This window comes from Drosophila ficusphila, unplaced genomic scaffold (genome assembly GCF_018152265.1).
Source record: "Drosophila ficusphila isolate 14025-0441.05 unplaced genomic scaffold, ASM1815226v1 contig_414, whole genome shotgun sequence".
NCBI classification, from domain to species: Eukaryota; Metazoa; Arthropoda; class Insecta; order Diptera; family Drosophilidae; genus Drosophila; species Drosophila ficusphila.
Genome location: NW_025064328.1, coordinates 3,417,936 through 3,437,936, shown reverse-complemented (window position 1 = coordinate 3,437,936; position 20,001 = coordinate 3,417,936). Strand labels below are relative to the sequence as shown.

The following is a 20,001-nucleotide window of genomic DNA, read 5'->3' as shown; positions in this document are numbered from 1 at the left end:
CAGCCAGGGAGCATGGGTTGGGGGCAATTAGCGTTGACCTTTTCACAGGTGTCTCAGCCTGGCTCACACGCCCAAGGCAAAGCAATGCGATGCCAAATGGCAAAGGTGAGGCAGAAGTGAAAAAAAAAACAGATCGCGACCTTCAGCCCTGCTTATGAATGGCTTTTCTCAAGCATTTTCCACGACGTATGCGGAAAAGAGTAACGAGATTTGCATAAAATTCGACTTCGACTCAGAGTTGAATGGTTCCCACAGCAACCAGATAGATCAAGTTAATGGGTTATGTAGATCTTGTTATTTCTGGCATAATTCAACTTAATTAGTTGTAGAATCTTTTGGGACAGGAGGCGGATAAGCCAAGGAATGCGGGGAGAAGCCACCTGGCTGATGCAACGCTGACAAGAAGACAGACATAAATATCAGTTATGCAATCGCTGTTGCCAAAGGAGAGAGAGTTGGGATGTCGATGCGTCGACGCATCGAGAGCCAAATGCATTTAAGCTCCACGAAAGTAAGACAACTTTTTTTCGCCGCTGCCCCTTCGGGTGATGCCCAAAATGCTGGTTGTGTTTGCTTGGTTGGTGCTTGGTGCTTTTGGCCAGAAAACGCTTCCTGCTCCCGCTGCAGCAATGCATTGGTCGAAATGTGGTCGAAATCTAAACTGGATTGCCAGCGGAGAGCCTCTCGCGGCGACTTTTGCTCGAGCGCCTCACTAGTTTCCTTCCTTGTGTGGATTTGGGTTAGCCAAACATTTATCTGCCGCTCGAGCTGTTGGTTTTTATGTTGATGTTACTACTCCGATCGCTGTCAGAGATCGGGGATAAATACGGAGGAGGGGAAGTGTATCAGTGGGTGAAACCAGCAGGAGATTGGACCGAACAATGGGTTTTTAATCAGCTAATTTGGTTTAGGTTGTTAAGTATTTTTCCTACTAATTGAAAATGTTGTTTTTGTTTCTGTTTATTTACATTTATTTTTCATATGGGTATTTGTTTTTGTATTCAATCACTTACCCCTTCAAGGAACCACTAATTGTTTTAATATTTTCCCAAGCCACTCAAAGAGCATTCACTGTCCGCATTTCACTTTCCTTGCCATCGCTACTTTATTTTGGTTCACTCTGCCAACTGCAATTAAAATTTTGTAATACGGTGACCAAAAAAATGAAAAAACAGAAGTGATGGAAAATATATCCAAAGCACAAACAACATCGCGATGAAAAATTACGACAAAAAAGAAACATTTGCTTTAAACGGTCGCATGGAATGTGAAAAAGTGTGTGTGTTTTGTCGGGCAGCGAATAATTTTACCACTTTCAAAACTGATTTTCAATTTCACTGCGCCGGATCGAAACTATAGGCCAGGGTGTCGGCAAATGGCGACTAAGTGGAGGGGTTCGTACATACGTTCAGATAATAATTATGCATGCGGCGTATTAAAAAGCGCGAACCTTAGAAACGATTCAAAAACCGAATGAAATCGAAAACGAATTGAATCGAATTGACTCCAGTTTGGTTTGCGTTCGGTTTGTGGCTCTGGGAAAGTGGCTGCGGGGGGATGATAATTTCACTTTCCTTTCCCAAAAAAAAAAAAAATATATATAAATAAGAAAACGCTGCACTGACTCCGCCGACTGCATTTCAATTTTCCGCATTGGGCGTGTGTGTTTCTGTGTATTCGTTTAGTTTTTCATTTTCATATCGTTTGTGGAGTGGTCACTTCAGTTGGCATGTTAATGTAGGTCCGAATGTCCGATCGAGAGCAGATCGGCCGGTGAAGAGCGAAAGTCTGGTGCTTTGGAGCTCAGGGAAATAATTAAATCCCACCATCCTCCCCATGAAAGTGATTATCGAATGTAATTTCACTGCCAAAATTTCTGGTTTAATGTAATTTCAATTACGTGCTGGCCGGAAACGAAATCGAAGACAGGCTGGCAGACTGAAAAATGTCAGTAGTCGCTCACGATGTCACAAGCGATTGTTGGCAAATTGCAATGTGTTCCTCAGTGAGTCACGGATCTACGCGGTGGCATGCAGATACATTTTCGACCCGTCTCATTTATCAAATTGCGTGCAGCGCGGGTTCAGGGCGGGTCAAGAAAATCAGATCAAGGCGGCACAGCCAACAGTCCAAGTTAAGGCATGAAAATCTGTTTATTAATTGGAAAACTTCAAATAAGCAAAAGTAATATGTTCGCTTTTATTAAATTACATTACAATTTATTTATTTAAAAACCGGTTGTCGTTTCCTCATCAGATAAACAGCAAATATGCAAACTAAAGAAATCAATAAATATATTTTTATACCTAAGCTCACGCAAAGCATTGTATTATTCGCTTTTAATGCAATGTTTGCGGGCAAATAAAATTCAATCTCAACGTGAATTATTTCAACCGCCTTCAAGTGCAAGCTGTTTTGTGGGTGCGCTATTTGACTATGAGTGAAATTTCGCTGTCTGTCTGTTTGACATGGAAATTAGTGGCAACAACAGCTCATACTTGCTGTACAACAACATTCGTTATAAAGTCTGCCTAATGAGCTTGGCACACCGCTGCGTATACTTGATGTACATACGCATAAGAGTGTGTACAAATGCCATGAACATGAACATTTTCCAAAGCCAAGCCCAAACAGTCCACATCAAGCTCATAGTTTTTGCGCTTTAATGCTTCACTTCGCCTGTGGCACTTTTTTTTTTTTTTTGCGCCTTTGGCTTTTCGGCTTGTAAATTGTAAAATTGTTTCAGAAAGACGCGCTCTCACCTGTTTTTGCTTCATTTGTTGTTTAATTTGGCCCATATTCGTGTTAATCATCCGCTGAATTGCACTTTATGGCGTTAGATAAGGTCTTGCTGGTATTTTGACAATTGACAACCGATTATGTAAGTTGGCGCTGACGGGCAGCCGATGCCGATGTCCCCCATTTGATGTGATTTTTGCGCCATTGTCGCGATCTCGATTCGCTCCACTCCCCAAATTGAAATGCACTTATAGTAGGCGAGCGTCGCACGTTGGCGGATGCTGCAGACGCGCCGGCACAGATAAATCACCAAATCATCAATCTCGGGGATTGAATATACATCAGCGATATAGCTCATTACTGGTTCTCCTGGGCGAAATCAAGTTTAGTTTTATGACTTTTGCAGAGAAAGAAATTAACAACAGTGTTACAAAATTTATATTATTGAATTATTATTGAATTATTTATTTTATTGAATCAATAAATGTGTCAAAAATTAACAAAATGTATTTTAAGAGGTAACAATTTAACCAAATACATTAGTGTTCATAAAATGTAAAACAATTACAAGATTATTTTAAAGTATTCTATAATTAAAAGGGAAATAAAAAGGTCATGTAAATAGTCCCCCTATGTGTTGAAAATACCTAGAAAATATCTTTTTTAACCGTGTACTATGGCTGATTTTTTTTGATAAAGCATAACGATGTTGCAGCTGACAGAGGCGCTGACAGAGAAGTCCGGATTGCGTAAGATTCAGGCCACGACAGGCGAGCCGTAAATTGGCCGAGATTTTGCGAAACGCAGCTCAAGCAGTTGCAATTTCATGCATGCCGATTTTTATGTGAACAACAACATTAAAGCCACAACAACTACAGCAGCAGCATCGAACCTTATGACCATTGTACAATTTGGGTGAAAAAGCTATCACCAATTGAGCTACGGAAAGCTGTGATAAAAATAGCACGAAAAGGCAAAAATCGCGAAACATCAAATTGTTTATTGTGGGATCAAGTATTCGCAATACTGTACCGCAAGAAAGGCGCAAAAAGAAAATAATAAAAGTGCGTGATAGTAAGGAAACGAATTCAACATACTCTATAAAAGTTTACTATCGTCAATAAAATTAACTGAATTTATAAGGTAATATTATTTTAATTATTAAAGTAAAATATAAGTTATTTGACTTTATTGCGTTTATTTTCTGTATTAATTTCGAATTTTGGTTAAGTTTTTCTGATAAAAATGTTTGTGTGACAATTCAAGGTACTAACGTCGGGTATAAAACCAAATGTACCCTTGAAGTTGGTGTAAAATGAAACATCAGTTTTGAAACTATGCGTGCGAATTCGGTTATGCACGATATTTCACGCAATTGAAGCGATTTCCAAGTTGTCATTCATTCATTCATTCAAAACAACAGGCGTTAAACCGACAAAGTTCGATGGGGAAAGACACAGTTTCATTCAATTAACTTTATTCCAGACCTTGCTACAAACTTCTGTAAGTAAACATTTCAATTTAAATCGAATTATCAGCAAGAAAGCTTACAGTTTTGGAGCCACTTCCCTTGGCACTCGACAACAAGCTGACACACCCACAATTTCTACACCTCCCCACAGAAACAAGCCCACCAAAAACGTTGAAGGTCAGGGAAAGTAAATGAAATCGAAAGTTTCAACGAAGCTGATACGGGAAACAACGGCACGTGTCGTTCAATTGGCACATAAATAAATAAAATAAGATAAAAGCATTGGAAAGGCAAGAACAGAAAAGCTCTTGCCGGCGTCACTGGAATAACTATGTACATATGTGCTGGCCATATGGTGGGGCCTTAAAGGGGGGAACGAGCTATATACAGAACTTGTTTTGATCTGACAGAGTTGTCGGGGCGCCAGAAGAATACTAATGAAAGAAACCTTAGAAAAACTGAGCTCCTAAAACTATTTTATTCCGCGTATTTGTGTTCTTATATTTTAAAAATGAAAATCTTTTTTCTCTTCAAAAATATTTGATATGATGAATATCAAAATATGTTTTTATTCTATCAGTATCTTCTGGAATAAGATTTTATTATTTTCTTATCATAGCATAGAAATAAATTATGTACTTTATATTTTATGTTTATATCTTTTTGGAACCAACTTAAAACAAATTATAAAGATTTCTATAGCATATAAAATAAATTTGCACTTTCATTAAATTCATATCGCTCTCAAATAAACTCGACAACTCTTTTGAAACCGCTGGAATGAAGTGAAATTGCGTGACTGCGGAGCAACCAAGAGCAGTGTGCTTCTGACAGCGGTCCGATCGCGTAGAACTTTTTTAGTTTCAGTCCTATCCGTTAGATTTCTAGATCAACAGGTGGGTGAGATATTGTGGCTATCCGTGATTGCATAACAAGCAGATATTTTCCGCAGCCATGTCTCTTCGCGTGTTGAACCCCGCCATGCTGAATGCCTGGAGCCAGACCTTGGTGCGGGCCATGTCCACCCAGGGCGGCAGCAAGAACATCGGCTTCGTGGGCCTGGGCAACATGGGCGCCAACATGGCCAGCAACCTGATCAAGGCCGGTCACAAGCTGCATGTCTTCGACATCTCCAAGCCCGCCTGCGACGGTCTGGCCGCCAAGGGAGCCACCGTCTACTCGAAGACCTCGGAGTTGGCCAAGAACTCCGACTTCGTGATCACCATGCTGCCAAACAACGCCATTGTGGAGGCTTCCTACGATGAGATGACTGCCGGTGGTGTGAACAAGGATACCATCTTCATTGATTCATCCACCATTTCGCCGGATCTGGTGAAGTCGCTGCAGAAGAAGATCAGCGGCAAGGGAGCGCGCTTCATTGATGCCCCCGTTTCTGGCGGAGTTCCCGGAGCGGAGCAGGCCACCCTCACCTTTATGGTGGGTGGAACTGAAGCGGAGTACAATGCCGTCAAGGCCGTGCTGGAGTGCATGGGCAAGAGGATCACCCACTGCGGTGTCTATGGAATGGGCCAGGCTGCCAAACTGTGCAACAACATGATGTTGGCCATCTCCATGATTGGTGTTTCGGAGGCCATGAATCTGGCCGTTCGCCAGGGATTGGATGCCAATGTCTTCGCCGAGATCATCAACTCCTCCACCGGTCGCTGTTGGTCCTCTGAGGTTTACAACCCGGTGCCCGGAGTCTGCCCCACTGCCCCCGCCAACAGGGACTACGCCGGTGGCTTCTCCACCGCTCTGATCACCAAGGATCTCGGTCTGGCCTCCGGCGTGGCCAACTCCTCCAACTCACCGATTCCGCTGGGATCGCTGGCCCACAAGGTCTACCAATCGCTGTGCGAGAAGGGCCTGGGCAACAAGGACTTCTCCGTGGTCTACGACCTCATGAAGAAGGAGAAGTTCAGCGTTTAGGTTACTTACTGGCTAAGATTCGTGTCCGATCCAAAAACCAGTCCTGCATTTATATATATCGCTAAGTTTTTCGAGAGCCTACCCCTATTTTGCTAATTCGACTGTGCAATTACCATGTTCTAGGCAAATATGTACGTAAATTAAAAACGTATTCGTTTATCGTATTGAAGTGAAAAAGTTCCATTGTGTTGCGTAATCGTATGGTGGTTTGATTTGGCCTGGGAATCTTTTAGCAAGTGGAACTCCGAGTGCTGATAAGCGCCCTCAAACATCTGTTTTTTATTGGCTTTTTTGAGTCCCCTGCAAATACAATTTTGGATTGAGGCTTATCTCCTGGTACTCGTGGCATTAGATCCCGCATGGCGATCGTATTTAATTCATAAAGCTTCTCAGGTAAACAGAGAACTGAGCAAAACAAACAACAAATGGGAAATCGGAATGAAAATAGTGGCGTGGTCATTAAAAGCTCACCGATTGATAGGCACTGGTGAAATATTTTGCTAAATTAGTTCCAGTGTGTAGCATACTGCTCACAGTTTGACAAGCTCTTTATCAGCATAAATTGCTCATTTGAAAAGATTTTTTAAGCTACTATAAAAGTAAACATAAAACGATCTAATTAACAGTTTTGTTATTATGTCAAAATCACTTAGACCATTTAGCTGATGCCAAAATATAGATCTTTTATGTTCTAAAATATTTCGCATGGGCGTTAAGTATATTTGGTGTTAATAAGTTTTGTGATTTTGGTAAGTGAAAATTAGAATATGTGTACGAAATATTTTAGATTTCATCACAAATCTAGTTTTTGTTGTCTTATGCAAACCGTGCTTTTTTTGTAGATTTCCCTCTGGCTTGTCAAAGTGAAAGATGCTCTTATCTATGTCATGGCAAATTTTATGGACTCGAAATTCCTTCACCTGGAAGAAAACTATGTTTTATAGAAAATCCAGTCACATTGGCTTCATTGGACTCGGCAATATGGGTGGATACATGGCAGGTAATCTATTAAAGTCCGGACATAAGTTACATGTCTATGATATATCCAGAAAAGCCTGCGATGTTCTTGAAGCCAAGGGAGCTACAGTTTACACAAGAACTACAGATCTTGCCAAGAATTCCAAGATTGTTATCACCATGCTGCCAAATAATTCTGTTGTGAATGCTTCCTATGATGAAATGATTTCAGAAGGTGTTAAAAAAGGAACAGTTTTTCTCGACTGCTCCACCATTTCATCGGAATTAGCTAAGTCTTTGCAAAAGAGAATCAGCTTGAAGGGAGGTACATTTTTAGATGCTCCAGTTTCTGGCGGAGTTCCTGGAGCTGCAGAAGCCACTCTGACTTTTATGGTAGGAGGACGTGAAAATGATTTCAAGGCCGTGAAAGATATCCTTCAATGTATGGGAAAACGAATTATCCACTGTGGATCCCATGGAATGGGTCAGGCTGCCAAACTGTGCAATAATATGATGCTGGCAATATCTATGCTAGCGGTTTCAGAGACCATGAATCTTGCAGTCGGCCAGGGATTGGATGCCAGGATCTTTGCAGAGATTCTTAACTCCTCAACTGGATGCTGCTGGACTTCAGAATCCTACAATCCAGTTCCCGGAATTACAGCCCTCACTAAAGCCAACAACGTTCCCATATCTTTAATCAACAAGGATCTTGAATTGGTTGTCAATGCAGCCAGCTCCTCGGAATCCCCAATCGCCATGGGTTTATTGACCCACAAAATCTACAGCTCTTTAATTACTCAGGGTCTTGGCGACTTGGATTTTTCAGATGTCTACAGCTTGATGGAATCGAATAACTTTAAATATTAGCAATAATTTTTTAATGTTCACTATTGTGAATGGAAATATGTATTTATTGCATAATAGTTAGAAATAAGAAAACCGCTAACAAGCTTTATAAAAATCTACAAGTCATGCTGCCAATTTTATCTAAATAATTTTTCAGTACTTGAAAGCTTAATTGCCAAGTAAACAAAGTGCTGAGCAAAACAAATAGCGAAAAAACAGACTAGCAACAAAATAAAACAATAAAATCAACGAGCTTTAAGATAAAAATTTCTAGATATGAAAAACCGAGTTTCGAGAAGCACTGTACAGTTTTATTAGCACTGCCATCGTCCCCCAAATTCGACCAACATAGTTTTATATTTTGAGCGAAATCCAAAAATATTTTTTATTATTTTTGCCATCATATATATATATTGAAAAATAACAAACTTAACTTAGGTGCTAATTAATTAATTGAGTTTGGTATGTATATAAAAACTTTGTTGTTGCTCTTTCTGTGGGGTATAAAATAGTTTAACTATCTAAAATGTATCAAATCGATCAATTGGAGTGGGTTACAGTGGCATTAATTAATTAATATATATCATATTTGTATGGCTGGGCCGGGGCCTTTACGAGCTGATTATCCTAGACGTAGTTAATAAATATATAAATTTTAGAAAACGTTTTGAACAATCCTTTTTCGAATGAAATAATTACAATAAATTTGGTTAGGATTAGGCCTATTTAGGTATATAGTATATGTAAAGGTATATTACGAAGAAGCGTCCTTAAACGAGTCGAGTGCAATCGAGTGGTAAGTTGTAAATGGAGTTAATGGGGAAACTTCGGTGCGGTACGGAGCTTCCGTGGGTTAAGTCACATAAGTAGTAAGCCTAGTTGCAAAGTTCTTTGAAAATATCACAAATTGAAATACACAATAAATAATTAATCGCATTTGGATTCGCGCAAAAGGAATCTGGTAGTTAGCAATTTGAGTTTTCGGTAATTATTCGAGTAGATCTTTGAGAGAGGTTACCTTAGGTACATGCAATGTTTCAATATAGCCCTAATATCCACTATCTTTTCATTTTTTTTTTTGTGTATGTACAGAAACGGTTCGTGTAAATAGTTAAAGTTTTGCGTTTTACATGTACATCCATATCCTTTTTTTCCGTGTGTATGTGTGTGTATATATATATAGTTCTAGGAAAATAAGTTAAGCAAACTTTGTGCTGCATAATTGAGTCAAGTTGAATTGATGTTGCCGTCTATGGGTGGAACTGGTTGACTGGGCGCCGCCTCCTTGCTCCCAATTCTTAACTAGTATAGCTAACTAACTTTGGTGTCTAATTGAATTCGCTATGGCTCAGACTGAGGCTCTTGGCCTGGCCAAACTTCTGCTTCAGCTGGCTGGTGTTCACCCGGAAGCGCTGCATCAGCTGTTGCTGCCTTCCTCCTCCTCTTTCTCCTGCTCCTGCTCCTCCACCTCCTCCTCCGGATGCGCTGGACTGCAGCGGCGAAAGGGTCGCCATTGCCGCATCAGCGCTGGTTATAGACTATGATCCTTTCAGCTTCTTCTTCGGGTTGTTGCGCGATTGATCGGTGGCCGCTGATGGTGGTAGCTCTCGGTATTGATTCTTTAAGAAAATAAAATAAATATAATTAATCGATAAGCATAAAAAGGTTCATAGATAACTTACAATCTCCTCGTTATCTGGCACTCGTGAGAGGAAGTCCAATAGCTCGTTGTTGGGAATGGTGTTGGGTCTCAGCAATCGCCTGGAGAACTTCATCAGGCCCCAAAAGAGGAGCAGCCAGCGGAGTGGAACAAAATGCAGGACCAGAATGGCACCCAAAAGTAGAACCACAGCTAGCCAGGTTAATTCGGGGACGGAAAAATTGAATGTGCTAGGGAATATCAAATAAATTAATATAAATGTATATAATTTTATGAAATAATAAGAGATAAGAGATCTTACTTAATAGTGCTTTCGCCTAAAGAAGCCAGATAACCTATGGTATTCTGAACGGTTTGGGAGACTTCTTGGATGGCCTGTAACCTTTCCTTGATGGACTTCTTCTCCTCCTTTTCCTTGTCATCATCGTCATCTTCATCGTACTCATAATCGTAGTGGGCAGCGGCATCTGTGGTGCCTGTTATAAGGCGAATGAGCCAGTTTCTGGAAGATAAAATAATAAATTATTATAATTATACCTTTTTGAATATATACTACTTCTTACTTTAGTATGATGAGTAGTAATACTAGTGGTACTGTATCTAGATCGCCGTAAACACAGGCCAAAATCCACAAGACGAAAGCTATGCTGGAACGCACTGGTGATTCCCATTCAAAGCAGCTCCTGAAAATAATACATAAATTATAATTTGTATACCAAATTTAAACATTAATAAATAAAAAACTCACTGAACATATCGCGCGGCATCCAGGATATCCATGATAATTTCCTTGAGTCTGTTCACATTTCGGAGGAAGAGTTGTCTCTTAAATTTGGCCTCCTGCTGGATGAGTTTCTCCTCCTTCGGCTGGAGAGCTCGACAAACGGCTCGAATTTCACTCCAAACTACAGTCAGTTCCAGCTGAATTTGCGGTGAGTTTCCTTTGGCTCGGACACAGAGATTCTTGTCCTTCAGTGTGTACCATCTCTTGACTCCACTCTTGATCCTCAGAAGGGGAATGACTAGTTTGCCCAGGAACTCGACGCGATGATCGCGATCCTCATCGAAGACGGTGATCTCAAGCACCTGCGTTATGTCTTTAACGTTGCTAAAAAAGAAAATCAATTCATAACTCAATAAATCTTATATAAATGATAGTAAACAATATTTACAATGTAAAAATCTTATTCCAATTAGGAGTGAGTGTCTTGTATTCCGTTTGTGTTTGCAGTCGCGCATTTCCCAGTTCCAAAACGCAAAAAGGATCCGATTTTCCCCCAATATCCGCTGCTGCCAATCCTGTGGCTCCGAAAACCTTCACAGTCAGGTGACCCACATCCCTCAAGTTTTGAAGGCATCTTAGGAATCGATATCTATCTTTCAGCAACTGAACCTCCCGAGGATCCTCCTTGAAGGCTTTGAGATCACTGATGGTCTCCAAAGCTGTGGTTCCACTTATTGTGAGCATTAAGTGGACTTCACCAGGACAATCTTCAAGAGGTTTCCAAATGCCATGGGTGTTTTCTCGTTGGAAAACACTCAGATCGATAATGGCCTTGCCATACAGGGTATTTCGATTCCAAAGAGCCAGCTCTAGGTTTTGATCTTCATCGAAGAGGTGCAGATCGAACTGCTCCAACCAGCGTTCCGTCCAGGAAGACTTGCTCTTGTACTTCTCATTGCCCAATCTAAATGTTTAAAAAATATATAAAAAACCTATTAATTATTCTTATAAAAATATGAAAACATATAATAAACACAAATCATAAAGATGGTTTTGATTTGTCGATAATCTCTTATTTATTTTTGAGTAGCCAACTGACCTGAATTTAAAGTGCGTGTCATTGAGCTTGCTGCCATCTTCGGCCAGCGGCAAATCTTTGGCCTTAACCAGCAGAATGGTGACCACGGAGCTCCAGATCTGCGACTTCAGTCGCTTCGATGACTCGGCCAGCTTCGAGTTGCGCTGAAAGTGCTGTAACAATTCCGGAAAGTGAGCCTCGGCCGCCTCCTTCAGTTCCTCGCATCCCTGCTCCAGTTGCTCCCGGAACTCCTCGTGCTGGCGCCTCACGTGTTTGAGCACCATGCGAGGAGCCCGCTTGCAACCGGGCCAATTGTTGCCCAACATGATCCCCGAACGAGAGTCGCAACCAAAGCGAACCGCAAATTACATACACTGGCTGCCTCGAAACGAAACAAAACTCTAAGCCGCACTTAGCTCTCGACGATCGGACAGTGACTAAAGCCATTGGCACAGAGGTCTTGCGATTGCGAGAAAAATACACTCATTACAAAATAGTCAGGTATGCCGGACTAGACATAGTGCATACTTGTCTACAATATGTAATGGAATGCTAAGTGGTAGATGAATCATCTTCACTGCTAGTTTAGACTTTAATAGGTTTTAACAGCCCTAAAAAATCAGGGTGATATAACAACCTCAGGTACTAGGTATTACAAATGATTTAATAAAATTTTAGGTTTGTTATTGTATATTTAAAATAATACATTTTCCACCAAAAAAAAACTATACTAATGAAAACCAACGAAAATATTGAAGCTAGGATTGCTAAACAACTTTATTTATTTTTAGAAAAATAAGTAATAAAGAAAATTATAACCCTTAACTCTTTAGAGTTTTTTTTTTCATATTTCCGTATGAAGTTTTTATAGGGTATCCATTCTTCGTACTTCTCTGCTATCCATTTCCCCTCTGTTTTCCCAGTTTGTCATTTATTTACTTCGGAGCGCCTTCGTCTGGCGATAACATGCAATGGCACAATGACAGCTCAAGCTTTTATTTATTGAGCCACAACGATCGCTGCTGCTCTCTCGCCATCGAAGCTAAAGTCATGATGAGTTTGCCCCGGCTGGAAAACAGCTCAATTGTTCGGCTTTATATCGTGTTGGCTGCGGTTACTGGATCAAAGTTAAAGCTTCGTGTGTGTCTACCCGAAATAAAGCCCAAGTGGTGTGTAACCAATTCGGCTGGGCCATAAATAAAGTTGGTGGGTAGGCGAGAGCGCTTATAAATAAGCGGTGGGTCAAAGTTGGGGGAGGCTAGGAGCTCCTCGTTGAGAGGCAATTAAGAATGCCAGACAAAAGGTAGCGAGACAATCGCTTAGCTCACCGTGGAAATCCGCCGAGTGAAGGGCTGATTGATGGCCCAGACGAGCTGCTTCCGACTAAATTTCCCCTCGCTCCCTCCTCCTCCATTTTCCCCACTAAACAATAGAGTGAATGGATTTATGAATGCCACTCACCATTTCCTTGTCCTCCTGACTGCGCGGCCAAAGCGTCAAATTGATGAGTATCTCGCCCATGCCACATCCTCCATTTCCTGACGAGTCGCACAGCTGCAGGTGGATGTCCTCGGCCTTGCCCAATTCCAACTGGGTTAGGTCCAGCTTGGCCGAGCCCATAAAGTCGTCCTGCAGTCCCCAATCGTAGTCGAAAACCTGATGGAGAACGGGAGATTGGAAAAACCAAAGCGGAAATCCATTTCGATTAGATTGGACTAGGTGCTTCTGGGAATTGGTTTGCGCTCTAAATCAATTCTGTTTCATACACTAAGAAAACTAATTATACCCTGGTTGCAGATAAAAAATTAAATATGGAAAAAAAGATTCCCTCATGGCAGCGGTGGGATTCGAACCCACGCCTCCGAGGAGACTGGTGCCTTAAACCAGCGCCTTAGACCGCTCGGCCACGCTACCGTTGAAGACCTGCGACTATTTTTTTATCGCCTTGTGTTGCTCTTATCTGGAGAAAACTATTTCTGGCTGCACAACTTATCTCGGAAAAACCTCAGGCAGTTTTACGCCGTCATTTAAATGTGACAAAGGCATTTATTTAAATTTTTGACAAGCATGAAAACAATCTTTACACCGCAGTAAAACTTTTTATGGGAAAACTAAAGATGCACTAAAAAGTAAAGGGTGATAAATAAAAAAGATATTTTCGGCAAGAGTAAAAAACTTTATGAAACTTTGAAACTTTTGGAAACCTAATGACATGCTACTTAACAAGAAAAACAAAATGATTTAAAAGAAAGTGATATAAGGGAATTATTCGATTATTAAATTGTAAAAACGTTTAACAAATTCAAACTTAAACAAAATGTATACTACTAAACTACTATATTATAAATTTCTTATTTATACATATTTTTTCATTGAAGTATTTTAGAAAAAAAAAAAAAAAGCTCTTCAAACCAATAAAAAATATTGAAAGATCTTTCTCAAAATGGTTCTGCATTCTTAAAGAATATGAAAAAAATAGGTTTTCAACTACATATTTATATTTCTCCATGGTGATTTGTTTAAACTTTACTCCCCTGGTAAGTATTGATACCCATTTAGTGCAAAACTTTCTCTGCGTGCAAAGCAAACCCGAAGTTTCTGTGGAGGGGCCGACGTGCCATTGCAAACTTTCTGCGCACTCACCTTGACGATAATCGGCTGGAAGGGGTCCTCGATGGGCACGATGAAGACCTCGTCCCAAACGGGATTCAGGTCGCGGTGAATGGTGCGCGATTTGTGGAGGAGTCGCCCGCCGACCTTGAACTTGACATAAGGATCACTCAGTCCTGCGGCAGGACGAAAGACAAAAGAAATTTCTCGCTGCAGTGGCTGTGCATTGTGTCCAGTGCTTGATTGAGCACAAAGGTGTGTGGGTTTGGATAATGGAGAATGGAAAGTGGGATTCGGAGGGGTTTTTTCCAGAGGAATAAAGGTAAGGGGATTCTGGGGGTGCCTGCTCACCATTCTTGTCCATGGCCACCAGGTCGCTGCCGGATTTCAGATGAACGCGCAGCTGAAAGAAGACGAATTGACGTAATTGGGCTTCGCGCTTGCGACGCAGCTCGTCGGCCTGATCGATTTCATTATCATTTTGGTCAGTTAGTTAGAGTTGTAGTGCAGCACAGCGAGTCGTTGGAAAAGCGTAAATCGAAATTTCAGTTAGTGCCATTGAGTGAAAGTAAAAGGCGAGTAAATCAAGGAAGCCAATTGATAATAAGGAGCAAAGCAACCAAAAAAAAATAAGAGCCAGTTGGGTTCACCAACCTGCAGGGCTTCCAATTGCTGTTGGGTGGTCAACTCTGGAGGATTGCAGCCGGCGGAACCGTTCTCCGGATGCTCATCTATCCTGCCCTCCATGGAGCCGCCGAATCGCTGGATAACCTGGGCCATCTTGGCGGTGGCTCGGAATTCCTTGGCCAGCGGCGAACCACCGATGGTGGTGCTGCGATGTCGAGGACTCTGGGTCACGGAACTACTTTCCGAACTGTAATCCGCCGCATAATCCGTGCTCTCTTCGAGGAAATCACTCGGGGACTTGCGACCCAAGCGATCTTTGCTCTTCGCGCGACTCCAGCGATGTCGGAGATTGTTGAAGAATCCGTGGGTCTTCTGCAGCACGCCCACTCCGCTGGCCACGCCCCCCGATCCACCGCCTGCCAACTGCTGGGCTACGGCACTTTTGGCCCGCTTGGGTGATATGTGCGGCGATTCACCGTGGCAGTCGTGACCATTCAGCTCCGAGGCGGATTTGCTGAGATGTTTTCCGAGGCGCTGGGTTTGCTGCAACTTCGGGGAGCCATGTGGCGAGATCCGGAGCGGCGGAGTGGATCCGCTGACGGTGAAGCTGCTTCCGGGTTGCTGCTGCTGCTGCTGCAGCTGACGATCATCCGCCTCCTCCTGCTCCACCTGGTCAACGTAGTGGATGCGTGCTGAAAAGTGGCAGGGGGGAAATCGTAATTGTTATTTCACCTGGCACGCAACGCCCACAATCGATTTAACAAGAATCCAGCGACCGATTGATAAGTCATATGGAAACAAAAGCAAAAACAACAACCAAATATACTCTACGCCGTATTTACTATGTTTTTTTGAGTGTTTGCAGGCCCACCAATTGCCACCCATGACATCACTGCTCTTTTGCGATTGTCTTAATTATGAGAATTACAGAAAGCCATAAGAAAGTGGAATGATTTTTGCCATTTGGCGATGCGGTCATCCAGAATAGAGAAAAACCATCAGGGCATTTTAAAAAAGGTAAACCATTTCATAAAGTGTTTGTTGTTAATTAAAAAATATTACAGTCTGTGAGGTGCTCAGAAAAGTCATTCATTAGTTAAAATAGCTTTTATACTCCCAATATATTTTCCATTAAAGGCACGCAGCGCCTTAAAACATTTATGGGACAATTAAGAAAATGGAAAGTTTACTATTACAATGTAGCACTATTTTTACTTTAATAAAATCTTATTTTACAACGCAAAAGCTAATTTATTATTATACTATAGATCTATATGTATCTATTATGTGTGTCATAAATGTCACATATTTCAACTATTCAACTTGGATAAAATTCACTTCACTGCACATTGCTTGAACTTTTTAAAGAGGAACATTTCTTTGCAAAGTTTCTTAAATTTATGATGATTGCGTATTTTGCTTTCATACAAATTTATCTTTGCTTCGCCGCAGAAAAGTGACAGCCATTTGGATTCCATCTAATATTCTATATGAATAATAAACGAAGGATTTCGCTGGGCTTTTTAAATTTATCTTTCTATAAAGCCACGGGGTTTAAGTTTACCTGTGACTGGGAATATTTTATTAATTCTGTGGCACAACGCGGCGGCTTGTGGCTTCTTCGCGTTGCTCGAGGACTTGAAAGAGTGCCTGAGATGCAGCGGTTGCATGACATGGCCAACAGTCGCAACTCAAATTGAGATAAATAATTGATTACAGCACTTTTTGATGGCCTTTGCTTAGGTTAATTGCACTGTTAAGCAATAAGAGCTACTTGGTTCTATTTAATAAACCTTAACTGGGTTAAAACCATTCGATGTTTGCAGAACAATGACTTGGTTTTTCTTTTGCTGATTTTCCGACGCGGAGCTTGGCGAACTGCACGGCGGCAGTGCCCCTAGAAGACTGCTTCGGATTCGGATTCGCTGTCTGCCGTTATGGTTTCATTTTCATCCCCACCACCCCCCATTTTCCTCCCCCTCCTTTTGGCCAACCGTAACTTTTGCTCTCCTTTGGCATTTGTTATTGTTAACGAAGGCGCGCACATACACTTTCAGTTTATGTTACGAGTTCAAGTGTGTGTGGGTGTCAAAGTGTGTGTGTGTGGCATTGAGTTGAATTGCGAGTGGGTGGTGCTGGGTGGTTTTGCGGTGGCTCTTGGACGGTGCTCTTGTGGGTGGTTGACTGCCGGCCTTACCCACTTGCATTATTAATGCTTTGCAGCGATGCTGCAGCTGCTTTTATTTCTCTTTCTCTCTTCGATGCCGCGAAAATTGGAAAAGCATCCAACGATGGCGTCACCAAATGCAAATGTGAATGTGCGCCCTTTTTTGGGGGGCATAAGCGACAAAGCTTTACGCACCCCGAGCGCAGAAAGCTTTACATTTTCGGGATTTTCTCGGACTTTTTCACACAGTTTATTTTATTTCAATGAATGAAATGGCAGTCAAGTCAGAAAGAGAGTATCCAAATAATTCTCAGAGGCTTAAGGCCGAACAAGGACACCGGTGTTGCAAGAGCAATTCGCCTGGCTCTTGTGCAACCGAATGCCTTTGCATATCATTTCAATTAATTTAATGCAAGGAAAATGCAGATTTCCCAACCCCCACAGTCAGGTGTGGTTTTCCACCGCCCTCGGGTCATTCGGAGAATTTGTGGCAAACTATTCCCCGGGGAGCACTTTGCGGCTTAGGGGCTTGCCATCAATTTGCCACACACTCCACATATGTTTCATCGAGTTTTTTGTGTTGTTTGCGGCACACAAACATTTTTTATGTGGGCCTTTTAGTTTGGACACCAGTGTTCGTTCCATTAAAGTGTTGCATACTTTGGGGCTTTCGAGTGTTCTTGATGTTTGTTACAAAATAAATTTACTTGAGCCTTGGCGGCGCATTGCAATTAGCTAACTTTTTGGCTCTCGGGGCGGCAAAAGTTGGCTGCCATCAGCCTTGAGTGGAAGGAAAGGCTCTTTTCAAATTATCGCACATACGCCATGTGGCCAGAACTCATTTAATACCATTAACGAAAAGGCAAGCGGCATTTCGTTATCCCTAATGATCACATCCGAAGCACGTGCTTTCGATAAGCATAAAAACAGAAGGTTTTACCGCCCTTTTTACGGCCCAAATAATGAAATTGTATATGTATATGTATATCCTTTTCGCCGCTGGAAGTCCATAAATGCAGCGTCATTAATGTTTTTGTTTTTTGGGCCGTATCATGGATGGTTTTAGTATCGGAAATTGGCCCGCCTAATCGGGTAATATAAAGGCAACATCGGACATCAATTATGGATTCTACACGGTGCACGGACTTGTTTCCATCACAACTTTAGTCAATAAATCAAGCTCGAGGTCAGCCATCAATTATTTAGACGTGGGTCAGCAAGTGTCATATGGCTCAAATATTTCTGTCTCATTTGCCCTTTCATCGTGCCTCTCTTTCTACACGCTCACCTGTTGACTTTTTCTGACATTTTAGCGAATCTATTTTCGTTACATTGCACTGAGAAAAAAAATATTGCAAGCCTTATAAAAAATGAACTGAATTACTAAAAAGTTGAACATTTCAAGTTATGGCAAATAAATAAATATCCAAATAGCTTAATATATTCAACATACAAAAATGCGAAAAAAATTTAATTCCCTTTGAAAAATATGTGATAATTTTCTAAATTAATTTAAGCTAGACAAAAAATGTATGTGGCAAAAGTGAAAATTATTTTAAAGGTGTTAAATCTTGGCAAAAAAGGTTATCCAAAAGTAAATATAAATATTATGTTATTTCCTTGGGATATTTTTCTGAGTGCATGGTAAAAGTTTTCTTTTCTACACGACGTGTTTTCAGCATTGTTGTCCTCAAGTCTTTTTCTGCCCTTTGGCTTATTGGCCCCTTATATATGTAGTACATGTATAGTGGGAAATGACGTCACTGCCGGCTAGCACAATCCCCTTTCCATTCATGCGAAGTTGGCAACAAGGAGCCGTCTGGATGTCCCGCTGTTCGTAGCTTCGCCGGCGGGTGTCGCAGTTAGCGTAGTTGGACTGTAGCCCACTGTGTGGGTTTGTTGTGGTTCTGATTATCTTGTTTACCGAGCACGCAACCAACCGAAACCCGACTTATCACAGAGCGAGAGTTTAATCGCTTGTCGCAGCCAAGGCGTTGCTTTTGGGATCCCCAGGTGGGCGACGAGGCGAAAATGAATGAATGCTTTTATTGGCTTCTTATATTTCTGCGCCAGACAAGCGAATCGTTCATCTACGCCATGTGGATCAGATACTCATAATTAGCACATTCCGTGGCTGTCGAAAAGCCAAACAAAGCAAAAGCCAAACATCTGCCTCGAAGTTTCTCAAATTTCGATCGGAAATTCCTTAACTTTTATTTGCATTTTCCCATCGCCGCTGCACAGCTTTCATCGTTCATCGTTCGTTGTTCTTGGATAAATGATTTTTCCTCAATTTGTTGTCGGCTCTGAATTATTCATGGAATTTCTTTTTACCATACATACAATATTTTGGTCTTGGTCTTCTTGGTACTTTTTGCGCTCCATCTTGCTAAATTATGCATGAATTATTTATGCGGATTGTGCCCTTATTTAAGGTCCACGCTCTTACAAATGCACAGCAATTGCAGGACCTCTAAAAGCGCTCTTATGGCCACAATTGAATTCTATATGTAAATTGCGTATACGCAGAGTGGGCCCAACTGATGGTCAGCCCGTTTGACAGCCCATAAATGCATCGGATCCTGAATGGACTGTAGCTTAATTAAGTGCCGGGATAATGACGAAATTAAATGGGATTATGCCAGTCTTTTTGATGGCCTGGCTCTCGCTGATGCCTCATAAGAGTCTCTAAAGCTGGGATTACCAAAACCCTGTACGTGTGTGTTGCCCTAAGGATGAAAAAATCCTGGGGATAGGTGGCAGTTGGCGGGCCACAATATGCGCTGGCCCGAAGCTTTCATTTTAATTAACTGGGTTACCTTTGTGGGCCAGCCGTTTCGGAGCCAAGTAATTACAACTCGCCGGCAAGCAGCGAAGAACAGAAAAAATCCAGGGAGAAAAATTACAACCCAAATTGGTCATCAGAGTAGTAAATGTTTGTCAGGAATATATTAAGCTACAGTCTGAATCTTGATGTGGTCAGCATTTTGATTAAATTGTTAATAGCAAGCTAAAAACTTTTTTTTTGTAAGATTATTAAACCTAAAATTTTTGTTTTGTGTGCACTAAAAGTTTCTTAAACCTTCTTTTGTTGTTTATTTCTTTTAATATACCGAGAGCAAACTTTGTTTTTAATTGCCTCTGTTTGAAAAACATGAGATGCTGCAGAAAGAACTTGTCACTTCGTGTT

At 41.4% G+C, this 20,001-nt stretch overlaps 3 protein-coding genes and 1 non-coding gene across 4 annotated transcripts; 2 read left to right on the top strand and 2 right to left on the bottom strand.

The window, feature by feature from the left end:
- The first annotated feature begins 4,995 nt into the window (after positions 1–4,995).
- On the top strand, positions 4,996–6,335 carry LOC108087874 (probable 3-hydroxyisobutyrate dehydrogenase, mitochondrial). The gene is made up of 2 exons (XM_017185459.2): positions 4,996–5,106; positions 5,163–6,335. The coding sequence occupies exon 2, from the start codon at positions 5,165–5,167 to the stop codon at positions 6,137–6,139; it is 975 nt and encodes a 324-aa protein (XP_017040948.1). The 5' UTR covers positions 4,996–5,106; positions 5,163–5,164; the 3' UTR covers positions 6,140–6,335.
- A 719-nt stretch (positions 6,336–7,054) lies between these two features.
- On the top strand, positions 7,055–7,966 carry LOC108087759 (probable 3-hydroxyisobutyrate dehydrogenase, mitochondrial). Its single transcript, XM_017185289.1, has one exon. The coding sequence runs from the start codon at positions 7,073–7,075 to the stop codon at positions 7,964–7,966; it is 894 nt and encodes a 297-aa protein (XP_017040778.1). The 5' UTR covers positions 7,055–7,072.
- Positions 7,967–8,345: 379 nt separating this feature from the next.
- Positions 8,346–16,527, bottom strand: LOC108087860 (multiple C2 and transmembrane domain-containing protein). Its single transcript, XM_017185442.2, has 12 exons — positions 16,209–16,527; positions 14,672–15,336; positions 14,369–14,477; positions 14,051–14,193; positions 12,869–13,063; positions 11,429–11,580; positions 10,778–11,293; positions 10,354–10,713; positions 10,169–10,288; positions 9,907–10,107; positions 9,628–9,835; positions 8,346–9,564 (listed from the first exon to the last, which is right to left on the bottom strand). Exons 1-12 carry the CDS (start codon positions 16,312–16,314, stop codon positions 9,484–9,486), a joined length of 2,856 nt encoding a protein of 951 aa, XP_017040931.1. The 5' UTR covers positions 16,315–16,527; the 3' UTR covers positions 8,346–9,483.
- Positions 13,240–13,321, bottom strand: Trnal-aag. The gene has a single exon. It is a non-coding gene; the product is annotated as a tRNA-Leu (tRNA).
- Positions 16,528–20,001: the final 3,474 nt, after the last annotated feature.

What these genes read in the sequence shown, in the direction of transcription:
- LOC108087759 (XM_017185289.1), top strand. Translation starts at nt 7,073, where the DNA reads ATGTTTTATAGAAAATCCAGTCACATTGGCTTCATTGGACTCGGCAAT.
- LOC108087874 (XM_017185459.2), top strand. Translation starts at nt 5,165, where the DNA reads ATGTCTCTTCGCGTGTTGAACCCCGCCATGCTGAATGCCTGGAGCCAG.
- LOC108087860 (XM_017185442.2), bottom strand. Translation starts at nt 16,314, where the DNA reads ATGCAACCGCTGCATCTCAGGCACTCTTTCAAGTCCTCGAGCAACGCG. An exon ending in GTCAGGAGGACAAGGAAATG is followed by an intron (nt 11,581 to 12,868) that starts GTGAGTGGCATT and finishes GAATTGTTACAG; the next exon opens with CACTTTCAGCGCAACTCGAA. An exon ending in TTACTACTCATCATACTAAA is followed by an intron (nt 10,108 to 10,168) that starts GTAAGAAGTAGT and finishes TTTATCTTCCAG; the next exon opens with AAACTGGCTCATTCGCCTTA.